Source organism: Camelina sativa, chromosome 18, assembly GCF_000633955.1.
Source record: "Camelina sativa cultivar DH55 chromosome 18, Cs, whole genome shotgun sequence".
In the NCBI taxonomy this organism is placed as follows: Eukaryota; Viridiplantae; Streptophyta; class Magnoliopsida; order Brassicales; family Brassicaceae; genus Camelina; species Camelina sativa.
The window spans coordinates 10,652,461-10,667,083 of NC_025702.1; the positions used below are offsets into that span (position 1 = coordinate 10,652,461).

Sequence of the window (14,623 nt, forward strand, 5' to 3'; positions counted from 1 at the left end):
ATTAAGTTCATCTTATCACACTATCAAATCGCAAAGCCACGATTAAGAAACTATCATTAACCGTTATGCAACCACGATCAAGAACCTTAAACGATGATCAGTGTGGATACGACCATTTTCCCTAATAACGGTTTACTAATAAAAAGGTAGAGTGTTACATGTGATTGACTTTGGTCAAAATCTTACATGGCTTTGGAAAGACATATCAATAAGCGAAGGTGAGGAAGAGGGACACATTAGTACGGAAGACACACACAAAATCATGTGGCCGTCACATATGAACACATATAGTTGGCCATCGTTTAATTGTAAGCAAAGTTACTAAACACGTTTTCCTTTGATATTTTTTTGGAGTGAACTTGCACCCTAATCATTACATATGGGTGTAGACTAAGAAAAACAATATAAACCTTTCACTTGTATAAGGTTATCTCTTCACAGATAAGAATATGGAAATAAAATATAAATATCTTAAAACCTGTGAATAGATTAGTCAAAGTTTTGTTTTGTTTGATCTAAATATATTTAGTCAGAATTAAAAAGGTGCAAATAGTCGGTTGCTTACTTAATTCGATGGATTAGGACATCAAGTTTAGAAAAGCTAAATATAGCATATTAGCTAAACCTTAATTATATAAATTGATTTTGACTCTCAAATATATCACGATTTTAATACACTTAAGAAGAAGAAAAATAACCATTACACTTTTTGGTTGTGTTTATTTCTAAGTCCGGAACAAACATTTACTAATAATATCGATAAATGTCAAAATTTAGATATAATTTGTTTGGTGTGTATTTATTGGAACATCATCCTTATCTAGATGCACCAAGCATGCATCCCCAATAAGAACACGCATAGTCCAAGTTGAGAGACAAGAAGGGGGAAAAAGAGTTTTGCAATACAAGTTACCAATCATCTAAGTAAGATACTTTAAAAATTTTGTAGGGCCATTGATAACACAACAAACGATTACAATATATTCATGTTCTAACTTCAGTAATAGGAATAATAATAATAATTAAGAATCATAAAGAAGATATCTATTTGACAAAGAAAAAAAAAGATATTTATCTTATTGATTGATATGAAAATAGAAGGAAAGAGCAGGTTTATGGATTGCATGCGGATAAGATTTCGAAGGATGAAGATTGGAGTTGGTGGAACACTCATCCTTTTCACCACCACCAGAAACCAGACAAACCCAAAACTAAAAACTTAAATACAATAACCAAAACAAAATAAATAAAGAATTAAAATGATTTTATTTTTGAGAAATAAATAAAGATGAATATAACTCCTCTTTATTTATTTTGGGGGGGTCGATGAGTTTGGTTGATAATGAGTGTCGCATTTTGTTCCCACAACTGTACCATTTGCATGCCATCATCATCTTTAGTTCAAACTCTTTAACTTTTTTTAGCAGAATCAATTAAAATTATTCATAGAATAAGGTTTGCTTGCAAGAATTGCAATGAACATAATTAATTTAATCAATGTGGGATCTACTTCAGTTTAGTTCGCGTATCAACATACGCTTAATTCTTTAAGAAAATGACTAAACACTTATTTATATTCTTTCAGAATTCGTTGTAGCACTTTTACCTATTTACATACCGTACTTATCCTTGTATTTATTTCTTATTTTGTCTGGTCAACATAGTTTTCTTTAACATCCTCGCGCGTAAAAAATATTTCTGTTTTACTGAGCCAAGCTAAATAAATTTTATTTTCGTAATGAACCAACTTTTGTTCACTCTGTGTAGCAGCCATGGCCATCTATTGAAGTTCAGTACGAATAAGAATGAGATATGGTGATTAAGTGATTTTGCTTCTTTGTTTATCATGACATAAGATAGTCACTAAGCAAGTTAGTATAGCATGATAATGTAGGAAGACAAAACCGACGTGTTAATTAAAGACAACCGGCTTAGTCCAAATATCATAAAGCGGACCAAAAGATCGAATGTCGAACTTAGCAAAAGAGTCTTTGCCCTACCAATGATGATACGTCACCGTGCACCTAGTAAAATCACTTGTCTCGGAATGTTGTTTAAACAACATTCCGAGATGATGTCAAGCACGTATATACGTTTGACACATAGAATACTTTTTTCTTTTTTTTTTTTTGTCAAAACACACAAAGAATACTAGCTAGTCATGCTTCTAAATACTTCCAAACCTATAGAATATACGACGTACTTTAAACATGGTTTTAATTTTAATATCAATATTATCTTTGTAAATGAAGACATATATAGTATGGATGAGTCACCGCTGTTGTAGGAGAACAAGAAGTATTCATAAAATTTTCTAAGAAAACCAAACTAAGGAAAATGTGAATAGTTATGTTGTAGCTGTGTACCGTATTCCTTATCACATATGGCTGATAATGTTTTGTACTAACAGAAGTATTACTGCTTTCCTAGGATACAAAACTAATACAAAAAATTAGCAAAGCGATCTTTATAAGTGTAAAGCTCTTTAAAATTTTGATGTTACAAAATATTAGTTGTTCATTCCTAAATTTCGTGAGCATGAAACAAAAATTCAAAATTTTCTGATTAGAAACAACAATACGTAACTTGACGGAAAAAAAAAATACGTAACTTGAATTAACTAGGATAATTTGTGATTGACGTTTGCATAATTTCAATTATACACTCCTAAGGTATACACATGATTCCGCACACAGTTTTCTCCTGTCTCCGGGTCACCACCAAGCGTCAATATGAGTGTCTATCGATCTGCCGATATAAATAATATCTAAGCATTACGTAGATAGACGAACATATATTACATATTAACTTTATTTAATTATATCAACATTAATAATTAAAGTAGAAAGGAATGTAATAATTTAAAATGCAACGCAGTTCAACCAAAACGTGACGATCATAACATAACAGTTCTATTTTATTTTGGAGTTCAAATCATAACATAACAATTATGTCATGGCATCGCTTTGTATTTTGTACGTCTGTCACAGACCAACATGTGTTATTTTAACTCCCAAGTTTTGAAAGTATAGGTATTTTAGGTATTATATATTGTTATTTATAATCATGACGCTATTTGGAGACATTCGCCATGTACACAAGCAAACTTAAGTTCTTGAAACGACACATATATCTTTATTTATTTTTAATAGTGAAAAATCTTTCAGGAGTTTGGTAGATCAGCACCCACAATAATGTAATTAAATTAGAGTCGAACCGTACCTCAAATTGTCGGGACTTACATATTTGAATTAGTATGAGACATATATATATATATAGAGTTATTATTTTAGCCGCAAGTTTGTATTATTGTTGTGTTTGTTTCTTTTTGTTTCATGTTTAGAGCACCTCCGAAACGTAAATGCAACTTAACCACAAATAAACAATGATAACAATTCGAACCACAATGCAAAAAAGAAATGGTTACGAGTCAAATCTATATTCACAGTTTAAATGTGATAGATCTCTTCTAAGTTATTTCTTTGGAGTTTTCAACTCAATACCACAACTAATTATACTGAATCAATTGCTTCATGCTTTAAATATTTGTTGAAGTCCAATATAAACTTTGACGTGGAGTGGGTTCTTAATACGTGTAGTCTCTCTTTGCTAACTTGGAGACCAAACTACCACTTTGATGAGATTCTAAACCATTGGTTTCGAGATACAATAATGCAAGTCGTATAATAATTATATATTCATAGATAGAAGGAGATAGAGAATATAATGAGGAGAGGAGGTCAATCAAAATGGTAGAGAAATTTCTTTTGATCACTTCCATTAAACACCGTTAAGAAATGCAAGACGAGTCACATATGAACAATGTCCAACGGCGCACGAAATAACGATCTTTTATTTAAATACATTTTATGATATATGCCAATGATTAATTGGTATATGTTACTTTTTATTGTTATTTTATAGCGAGAATATATAAGACTCCTTCCAATTAATCATCAATTCTAAGCCAACCAGCTTATCAGCTTGTCTAAACCGACTAGACATGCTTTCTCGTATTACTTGATGTAGGTTTGTATAAAAGTGGTCACAATAGCCAAAAACTTGTTACCACTTCGTCATATAGTTTTCTTGTAGCGATTAAATATTGGATCTTAGATATTTTTCTTTTAACTTTATGAGATGCTAAACTAGAGAGGGTTCTATGTCGTCGAGTTAAAATCATGGACCGGCTAAAAAACAGTCTCAAAAAAAAAAACGAAAAAGTTCCATGACAAAAGAAAATAAAGAGAGAAGATGTTGGAGCAATTGAGAAATTATAGGATGACATGATGAGATTCCAAAGCTAAGTGGCCACATGCTTCATCATGAATTTGGGGAGTCAATAAAATTAATTGAAGGGAGAATTGCTGCATGTTCAAGATTTACCAATAAAGACCATTTTTTAAAAAGAGACCAACTTAATAATATAGAAAAAAGAAGAAGCATGTTAGGGGAAAATGCTTCGCCTCCTTTAGGCAAACCGTTCATGTGTTTCGTTGTGTGTGATTTTATTTTGTACCAAAATATATGTTAGTTTGGGCTCCCCAAACACACGCAATGTATATGTTGAGAGTATGAGATCACACCTGATGTGAATAGCTCACTACGGCCGTGACTCACAGTTTTGGGGTCCCTAGGCATAATTATGATTTCCCCCCTCCTTTATAAAGATCTGTAAATGTTACTTAAAATGAAATTTATGAATATATGATAGAATTTTTTGTGTTCCTAAAAAAAAAGAGAGTTTTTTGAAAGACGAAATCCCATTCAAAAGCTCAATTTAAAGCTATTATACTACAAAATATTATCAGTCTCTATATAGATAATATACATTATTAAACGTGATAATTGATTGACACAATTCGAATATATGATCAACTATAACATATATTTTTAAAGAAGAAAAAAACTATGATGAGTTATAAAGTTTGCAAAGAAAACAATACATACTACATAACATATAGTCTAATTATTTATGTTCATGTTATTGTTTGTGTACTTGTGTTATTGTTTTGTGTACTCGTGTTGTTGTTCAAATTTGAACTTGCATAAGAAATGTGTGAAAAGAAAAACGACAAAAAAAAAATTGTAGAACGTACTCATGGGCCTTGTAATAAAATCAGAGAGGCATGAAGGAAATTTGTTTTTTTACTTAACAAACATTTGATATATTATGTGTTTGTCTTGTTATCACAAAATCATGCTTTAGTTTAAATGCTATGAGCCTCAAGATTCATAAGAACAATGAACATTCTCATAAGACATAGAGTTAGGGGAAAAATAGAAAGTTATAAGCCATAGCATAATTTCCACAAGCTCAAACATCCTTTTACTTTTAATCTGACTCGCTAAATTCAAAAGAACAATTTTTTTTTCCCAGAAAGATGAAGTAAAAGATTGAGGAAAAGTTTGGAAAATAATACGCGATAGCATAATTACCACAAGCTAGCTAGCCCTGAGTCTACAGTGAACTAAAGACTAAATGCTACACTAGACTCTAAATGGTCTCAACTGGAACATGTTCTCTAGCTGTTTATGGTGGTCTCTACTCTTTCTATGCACTATTCTAAGTCGCCCCCTATCGTGATCTAGAATATCCAAGAACAAAATCATTGACTTATTCTGTTAAGCTCTAAAATCGGCAGAGAGCATTTATTTATATCCAATGTTTGTAGCTTTGTGCTCTAAATATTTGCATTGTGTTCAATGTTCATGTGCATAGATAGACTTTCAAAACAACCAAATCCACTATCACATTGTTTTTTTTTTAACCCAACTTTGGGGAGACCAAGGCGGCAGAGCTTTGGTTTTAAAAGAGAGAGGGACCAAGTGGCAGAGCCATTGGACTCTTGAGGTCCTCAACCATAACTTACTAAATTAGTTTGTTCTACATTCAAAACAAGTCTGATTTTTTGTTGTTTTTCTCAATTGTTAACCCAAAAAAAAAAGAACAAAAAAGAACATTAAAACAAAAGGAATCCGATTACACAAAACACTTGAAACAAGAAAAACCTCTAATCTTACTTTCCTCAAAACATAGAACCTGACTTTGTGTCCTTTGCTTTCTGCAAACACACACCAAACAAAGGCTTAGAAGAGTAGTTCCCCAAAGTACTAAGCACATCATGTAATAGAAGTAAGCAAATCTTATGCTAAGCAAAAATCTCTAACATGATCGGATTCTAGAGTTTCTATGTATCTTATACCAATCTCTCACTCAACTTGAAATGCTTCAGACTCAAGATCTTAAATTTATATCATATCACATAAACAGTGACATCTACACCAAGTATGCTCAATGCACAAAATCGAAGATTTGTTTTACCTAAGTAGCGCCGACGATGATGTTGTTGATTGGAATAAAGATGAGTTTCACAAAGAAGCCAACGAATCCCATCACTACAAACCCAATCGCAGTACGAACAGCCACTTTCGTGAATTCTAACAAACAACAACGAAAGCAAAATCAAAACATATTCTCACCAATACACAGATCTATCTTCCCGAATCGGAACAAGAGATCCACCAAATCGAAGGAAGAAGACGGAGATATATAAATTAGATTTACCTTTGCGATCTGGCTTGTGGCAACGCTTAACGAGACGAATGCTATCTTTAGCGAAGTCTCTGAGAGGATCAACTACGGAATCAATGGCGTCCATGGCAATTTCCTCTTTTGCTTTCGAATGATCGAGATCTCAATTTCTCTCTTTATTTTTTTGTTTGGTTACTTTTCTTAAGAACGTGTTGAAAGAACGTCACAACGGCCAATCACGAAGCGAGCTTTGATGACACGTAGGATAAGTTTACCACATCAGCATTATAATGGGCTCGTAATCAATATATAGGCCCAGATCCACTAATGCCAGATCCAGATCCTTTATATTGTTTTCTTTTTTAAAAATGTAAAATCATTAGGCTATAGACGATAAAAAACCAGGATTTTGGCATATAGCAATTTATTTTTGGGTTTGTTTACATACTAGTACATTTTAGAAATTTAATTGGCAAACTAATACATTTACTCTTCAAAATTGGAAAGGGGTGTATTCAAAACAGAATTTGGGAGGATTTTGGAAGATTTACTGTGAATTTTTAAGGTAGTTTGATGGATTTATTATTATTTTATATTTTTGAAAAAAAAAATTAGTTTGTGATTTGATGAGATTTGGTGAGACTTGTGGGTTTTTAAGAGATTCTCAGTCCAAACGAGAGGTGTTCATATAACATAACATAAAGAATACATTGAACATATTCATATGTATAGAGGTTTGGTTTTTGGTTTTTTGGCAATTTGATCCGAACAGACACCACCGTAATTTGCATCATGAAGCCTTTACCCTAATCTTGAGAATATATATACCTAACAACTAATCCTAATAAAATAAAATAAAACAAGAACACACAAGAAAAACAAAGAAATGAGAAGAGAGAGCCCATAAACGAGAAAGGAGAAGAGAGAAAGCCCAGAAACGAGAGAGGAGAAGAGAACAGAGAAAGATAGAGAGAAAGAGCCCAGAATTTTGCAATTGGTAATTTGTTTTTTTTTTTTAAACCAATTCTTCAAAAACACTCTCCGGAAGGTGAGATTTTTTAAATAGGATTTCCTTTACAAAAATGTACCCTCTCACAATCACTATTATGTTTTTCTAAAAAAAAGAGAATTTCATTTTGAATAACAGTGGATTTGTTATGATTTTTGCAAATTGTTGATTGAATAACAGTGGATTGTGAGTGATTTTGAATGATTTTCAACAAATTGCATATTCAATAACAGTAGATTTGAGATGTGATTTTAAAATCACTAGTTGAATACCAGGGGATTTAAAAAAAAATCACAAATCCTTCCAAATTCTGTTTTGAATACACCCTCTAGATGTTGTGTAAGGGCATAAATAGTGGAGTAACGGCCGAACATTTCTCAAAAAGATTAATTTTTTTTTTAACAAATTATTATTATTTATTTATATTTTAATAGTTGTTCCATTGAGCAAACAACACTTGTCATATATGATATGAGAATGGCTTCTCAAGTTACCATGGGAAGAAACTGTTTCCCTATTTTTTCTCTTTTCTCTCATCTTTTTATTATTTTTTATTAAGAGAATTTGTAGGAGAATCAACCACTAAAGATGGTCTAATAGAGAATGTGTGAGATATGAGAGATTGTGGGACATAGGCTTAGATGAGAAGATTACCAAAAAAGGGTATGTGTGTGGGTGAGAAATAAAGTTTTTTTTCTTTCAATCATAATTATTCAAATAATTGTTAATATATTTTTTTTTGAAATTTTTTTAGATACAAAAAAAATCTATATTTTTTTCTTTACAATTTGATAAGAATTTTATTTGATAATTTATATATATATTATATACATCTTATGTATTTGTACACTTTATTTAGTGTACAGATGTCTATACACTTTATTAAGTTTACAAACACACAATATTAAGTGTACATATGTAATTTGAACAAAACCATTGTGATACAAATATCTTAAACCCTAAGAATTAAACAAATTACACAAATTACATTTGTACACTTAATAATGTGTACATACATATGTATACTTATTAATGTGTACGGATACAAAATTTGTAAAAAATATTTAACGTTATCAAATAAAATTATCAAACAAAAAATATATCAAATTATAAAGAAAACAAACAGAGATTTTTATACATTTTTAAAATTTTCAAAAATCAATTTTAATTACCCAGCATTTTGTTTTTAAGATTGTAGGGAGCATATATTAAAAGAAAAAAATCAAAGACTCAATGGCATTGTTGTAAATATAAAATGTTGATGAGGGTTGAAAGGTCATGTGAATAGTAGAAAACAGTAAAAAATGTGGAATTTGCTAATTGTAAATAGTGATTGTACTAATTTTACAATTATGTTTTGAAAAGTATCTATTTTTCCAAATAACTCTTTATTTTTTTGCTGTGATTGAGATTATCACTACCTCTGTTGACGAGTGATCTTTGAATTTTTTATTTTTATTTTTTTTTCTGAAATCGTCCAAAATACCAGCTCTAAGAGTGTGATTTTTTTTTGGTGAGATAGAGTGTGATTTGGTTAGTCATTTTTTCAACTAAAAGGGTAAAAGAAATTTTCTAAAACAGTTTCAATAGATTTTTTTATAGAAAAAATCTGATATTTTGAATAACACTGGATTTGATGGTTGAACTTAGTTATGGTTTAATGGTTTGTTGCTATCTTTGTTGACCTGTATTGTTATAATTCTAGACTAGATTTGATGTCAGTTTTAAAAATTATAAATGGATTAACAAGAGATTGTGAACTGTTTTAAATGATTTTAAATTAGTTTAAAGTTCAAAACATAGGATTTCAATTTTTTTTTCAAAAACAAATTTTTAACTGAATAACATGTGATTTTAAGAATACTCAAAAAATCTCTTTAAAATATCACGTTGAATACATACATATACAATTCATAAGACTAATAACAATAAGATAATTTATACTTTTATAAATTCTCAATTGAATATCATGTGATTTTAATATTACCCAAAAATCTCTTAAAATATCATGTTGAATATCTATATATATAATTCATAAACTAATTAACAATATGATAATTTATATATTTATCCTTAACAATTTTAATTTCTACACTGGTAAACGGGACGTTGACTGTAACAGTTCTCTCTTTTTCGTTGACCAAAACAACCAAAAATATTTTCTGAAAAGTAGGTATATGACGTACAAAATAAAACCTAGGTTTTTAAACCATTCAACAACTATATTATTCCTATTGTCCATTGAATCCACTCGGAATAACCTCTTTTTGCTTGATTATTACTAATATAATTATTAAAAACTATTTTATTTAGGAATTTTAACTCAAATTTATGATAAATTTTGACTTTTGGCCGGTCTACATAAACCTCATACACTTGGAACTATAGAAAATGTGAGATTCAGTTAATATCATTACAAGCAATGATATTTCTTATATGTTCACCAATAGTAACTCGGAATATGTTGTTAACAATATAATAAATTTGTAGGTCTATATATTGTCTTATCTAAATATTTTAAACTTTAATTTGAGAATAATTTTTAGACGTGAACCATGATTAAACTACATGATTAAACAATATCTAATAAGTTGTCATCTTTATCCCTATTTTCACAATAAAAATCATAACAGTAACAAATGTACGAAAAATCCATAACTTGAAAAAAAAAAACTCATGATAACAATACTTTGATATTTGAACAATTTTTTTGAAAAAATTGTTTAATCTCCAAACAGTAATTGGAGTAATTATGTTCATGAAATTTTATTTATGTTTTCCGGTTACTCACTTATACTCTCTGTAATGAAGTCATTTAAAGTAAAATATAAAATAAGTGTTAAGATGTTGTAGACCCTTTTTATATGAAGAAATATTTATTGCTTCTTAAAAGTAAAAATACTCCAAGATATCTTTTCTATCTATAATTTTTTTAAGTGGTCACATTTGGTTTTGAAATCTGTCTCCTAATTGGTTATTAGGATACGTAATTATTCTAAGAACCAATCATGTTTCATACTTATTTATCTTATCAACAACTATAGTCAAGGGGTGAAGTTAAACTATATGATCACTTAACATAATTAGCTTACCGGATAAACTAATATATCAAACACTCTAAGTCAGATTATTAAGTGATGACATTTTGATTTTCAAAAATTAAAAATAGGAGAATAAGATGTGTTCTACTTCGCCTTTGATTTTCTTCTCAAAACAGCATTATCTCTTAAAACCAAAATGCTGTGAATCTTTAAGAAAATTAGATTTAGGTTTCAAAGAGATATTTTGCTAGATCCTAAAGTAGTACAAAATATGATTTTGAGTTTTTGACTAAATTCGTTTGTCTTCGACATTGTTTTCATCAGTATTCACATGAAAGACCAACGGTAACATTAACAACAGCAAAATACATAACATTAACAATCAAAAATACAAAACATAAACAACAAAGATACATATCCTCACAAAAAGAGATACAACCCTAAAAAAACCCAACCAAAACTTTTTAATTCCCGCTGTTTTCTTCAATCTCCCCAGCTGCCTCCTCTTGGTCACCAGCCGCCTCCTCTAGGTCACCAGCCGCCTCCTCTCCGTCACCAACCGCCTCCTCCTCCTCCCCATCACAAGGCGCAGCCGGCAACTCCTGCATCTGCGGCGGAATGAAATACATACCATTACAACCTACCACCGGATGTCCGAGCACCATTCCCGGCGGCAGGTCTTCACTGCGGGGAATTAGCATGTCCACAAAACGAGGATCAACAACGTTGACGGACTCGTCTCTTGGAACAATGTCAACAAGAAAGGTAAAACTCAAACCACGAGTCACTGCGACGGAGATGTCGGATCTCTTGAGCTTTTTTTGTCCCCTCTCCACGGTATTAAGCCACGATCGCATCGTGAGATCAACAATTAGCATCTCACAGGCCTTCGATAAGAGTATCGGAGCCTCCCCGGCGATCATGTTGACGTTGGGGTCCGACTTCATGATTTTCTTGATTCTCGCTGGTGGAAGCTCATGGTTTCGGGTATTAGAGGCGTTTCCAATCTGCTCAATACAAAAATCCCGTATCTGTAATGGGTAAGGTAGCGGCCGTGGGTAAAACGACGACAGCAGCAGGTTTGAGAATGATGGCCGCGGTAGCAACGGCCGCTGGTGATGGTCGGCGTTGGTTTCCATCTTATCTTTTAACTTTTAGTGGTTTTTTTTGGGTTCACTCACTGTCTAGGAGACTAGGGTTTCGTATTTAAAGGAGTAAAGCATAGTTGGGAAATTCATCAGTTCAGTGGGCTACGAAAGCAGCCCAATATTTTTTAAAATATAAAATTTCACTTTTGTTAATCTTAGTTTTTTTTTGTATGATATTTACTAATATATGTATCTCTTAGAGTGGTTATCTCTTACAGGTGGGTTAGTTGGAAGACGCCAAGCTGAGAAGTTTCCTGTAGGCAATCGAAAGTATGTTCAGTATCCAGATAGATAAGGTGATTTTTGTTTTTTGTTTTTTTTTTTGAAGAATGCAAAATATGTGATGGATACAGTGTTTGAAACCGGAATGCTTGGCCTGTACGTTTTTTTACGCTATCATCCTCGAAGGAAAATTTTTGGAAGCATTTTAGAAAGAGTGGCACTTTGGTACCCGAACTATCATGTAAAACAAGATGCACATATAACCGAGTTGCAAACATGCCGTATCATATAACGCAATAGAACGTGATCAGACTCATCATACTAGATCTGATGTCTTAATTTAAAGGTAAAATACTAATCTATAAGCCACAAAACTCAATATAGATAACAATATTCCAAATCTATGATACCATAGGTTGTGGAAAAGAGATATATTTGAGTAAGATAGTTTTCACGATCATGCTTCGAATTTAATGATTCAAAGATTTTGTTCCTCCAAAGAAATGTTTTCGTTAATATCAACTTCAACCCTTAATTAGATGTTCATATCTTGAAAGAAATACAGTAACGTAAACATACCAAAATCATAGTAGAGTTTTTCTTTTCTTTTCAAAATGAAGAAACTCCCTATTGGTTATATATAATACACTCTATTATCGTATGAAATGAGTATTATATTTTTTTCTACCTATCATAGAGGACCATAAATATGAATCGTGTTAAAATGCTCAAACCAGATTATTGTTGATTGGTTATGGAATTATTGAAGACTTAAGCGTGGTCATAGAGATGGTTTTTTTCTTGTTGATTATTTGGCCTTTTAAATTGTTTCTGATGGGCTCATCCATATTCACATAAGGAAATTACTAAAAACACTTCAAAAGATAAATTCTCACCAGTCTTAAAAGAACTAAATAATAATTATTTGCCTTCCACATTGTTTACGATTCCGAAACCATATTCACATGAAAAACATATCCCAACAATTTAAAAACCAAAAAAAAATACTTAACCAAACTTCAAATCACCACAAAGGCGGTTTCAAACCCTAGTTTCCACCGCCGTTTCTTCCACTCCCCTCAGCCTCATCTTCTTCCTCACCAGCCTCCTCGGGCCACGCCTGCGTCGGCGGCGACGGATAAATTCCCGGTGGATAATAATACTGCGGTACACCGTCGGGATGTGGCATAGGCGCAAAGCCGGGATCAACGTCCTTAGGGACAACATCGAGAAGGAAGTCGTAGGTATAAGTGCTCGCCACTGCTGCGGATATATCCGATTTCTGAAGCGTGTGGTGTTTGTTCTCCTCGGCATGGCGCCACGAGCGGCTCGTGAGATCCATAATGAACATCTCGCAAGCCTTGGCAAAGAGGACCGGAGCGTCGGCTGAGACCATGTGCACATCAGGGTCGGCCTTCATAATCTTCTTTATTCGTGCCAATGGAAGCTGACGGTTTTTGAAATCTGTGACGTTTTCCATCTGCTCAATCCAGTAGTCACGTATGTTGGATGATTCCGTCTGCGGCTGCGGCTGCGAGTACGACGGTGGTAACTGGTTGTTGTTCTCCATTCTTTACAATTTCTAGGGATTTGTTTGTAGTCTGAAGGATTTTGATGAGAGGGTTTGCATATATTTAAAGGAAACCTAACGCGTAGATAGATACAGTGGGCTTCGAAGCAGCCAATATTTTGTCCAAAATGAAATCTTGACACATTTAATATTTGTTTAGAAGTATTTAGTATTAATAATAGTCTTATGTGTGTCAATGGTTGGTATTATAAAAAAGCAAAAAGAGTAAAGTGAAAAGTTTGTTTTTTTACTTAAGCAAATTAAGATGTGATTTTAAACAAAAATCTTAACTATGAAATACTCTAAAAAAGAGGGAAATAATAAGGAAAAGCTAAAAGGTATATGTTTTGCACAAAAAAAAAAAGCTAAAAGGTATATGTTTCTTAACCTATAAGATTGAAAGGTAAAAATAATATTTTTTGCTAAAAAAAAGTATTTTCTCATAGTAAAACGTAAAAGAAATTTCACTTTTTTTTTTGGCAAAATTTTCGTTCATTTAATTCGTATAGTAATACAAATTTAGAATTTAACATATTTTTCGGCAAACAAATTCTAAATATGTTAAAGCTTCAGCATGAAGAGCAGAATGACTGTTGTAGTTTCGCACAACCCGAAAGAACCATTTGTCCATTGTTGTCTAGTATTATCCAACCTGAGTTGGTAAATCTGTCTTGTATGAAGCCGCTATCAAAGTTACATTTTAGCCAACCTTGGGGGATGCCAATGTTACATTATTCTTCTATTTGGCAAGTCAAAAGAGTAACTAGTTGTAGGAATATTCTCTCTTGGTGTACCCGTAGCTTCATACCATTCATTTGCTTCATGTATCCTTTTTTTTTTGCTTCGGAGAGTGGAGAACGGCTGATCTTTCAAAAAATAAAATCATTTTGAGATTTCCAAATAAGCCACATCATCCAGAAGAGAAGTTTTTGTATATTAAGAGGGGCAGTCTTCTGTTGTTGAATTGGAGTAACATACACAGATTTGCTTCAAAGTCATCAGTGAAAAACATTTGCCTGCAAGTTAACATCAGTACATCGCCATACTGCTTCTGTAAACTGACAAGTGAAAAGCAAATGATTAATTGTCTCATCCCCC

At 32.0% G+C, this 14,623-nt stretch overlaps 3 protein-coding genes across 3 annotated transcripts; all 3 read right to left on the bottom strand.

The window, feature by feature from the left end:
* On the bottom strand, positions 5,822-6,724 carry LOC104761041 (protein transport protein Sec61 subunit gamma-1). The gene is made up of 3 exons (XM_019240311.1): positions 6,569-6,724; positions 6,326-6,441; positions 5,822-6,065 (listed from the first exon to the last, which is right to left on the bottom strand). The coding sequence occupies exons 1-2, from the start codon at positions 6,660-6,662 to the stop codon at positions 6,326-6,328; spliced, it is 210 nt and encodes a 69-aa protein (XP_019095856.1). The 5' UTR covers positions 6,663-6,724; the 3' UTR covers positions 5,822-6,065.
* On the bottom strand, positions 11,050-11,724 carry LOC104763345 (nuclear transcription factor Y subunit C-7-like). The gene has a single exon (XM_010486728.1). The coding sequence runs from the start codon at positions 11,722-11,724 to the stop codon at positions 11,050-11,052; it is 675 nt and encodes a 224-aa protein (XP_010485030.1).
* LOC104761042 (nuclear transcription factor Y subunit C-6-like) lies at positions 12,841-13,557 on the bottom strand. Its single transcript, XM_010484060.2, has one exon. The coding sequence runs from the start codon at positions 13,523-13,525 to the stop codon at positions 13,004-13,006; it is 522 nt and encodes a 173-aa protein (XP_010482362.1). The 5' UTR covers positions 13,526-13,557; the 3' UTR covers positions 12,841-13,003.

What these genes read in the sequence shown, in the direction of transcription:
- LOC104763345 (XM_010486728.1), bottom strand. Translation starts at nt 11,724, where the DNA reads ATGGAAACCAACGCCGACCATCACCAGCGGCCGTTGCTACCGCGGCCA.
- LOC104761042 (XM_010484060.2), bottom strand. Translation starts at nt 13,525, where the DNA reads ATGGAGAACAACAACCAGTTACCACCGTCGTACTCGCAGCCGCAGCCG.
- LOC104761041 (XM_019240311.1), bottom strand. Translation starts at nt 6,662, where the DNA reads ATGGACGCCATTGATTCCGTAGTTGATCCTCTCAGAGACTTCGCTAAA. An exon ending in CCACAAGCCAGATCGCAAAG is followed by an intron (nt 6,442 to 6,568) that starts GTAAATCTAATT and finishes GTTGTTTGTTAG; the next exon opens with AATTCACGAAAGTGGCTGTT.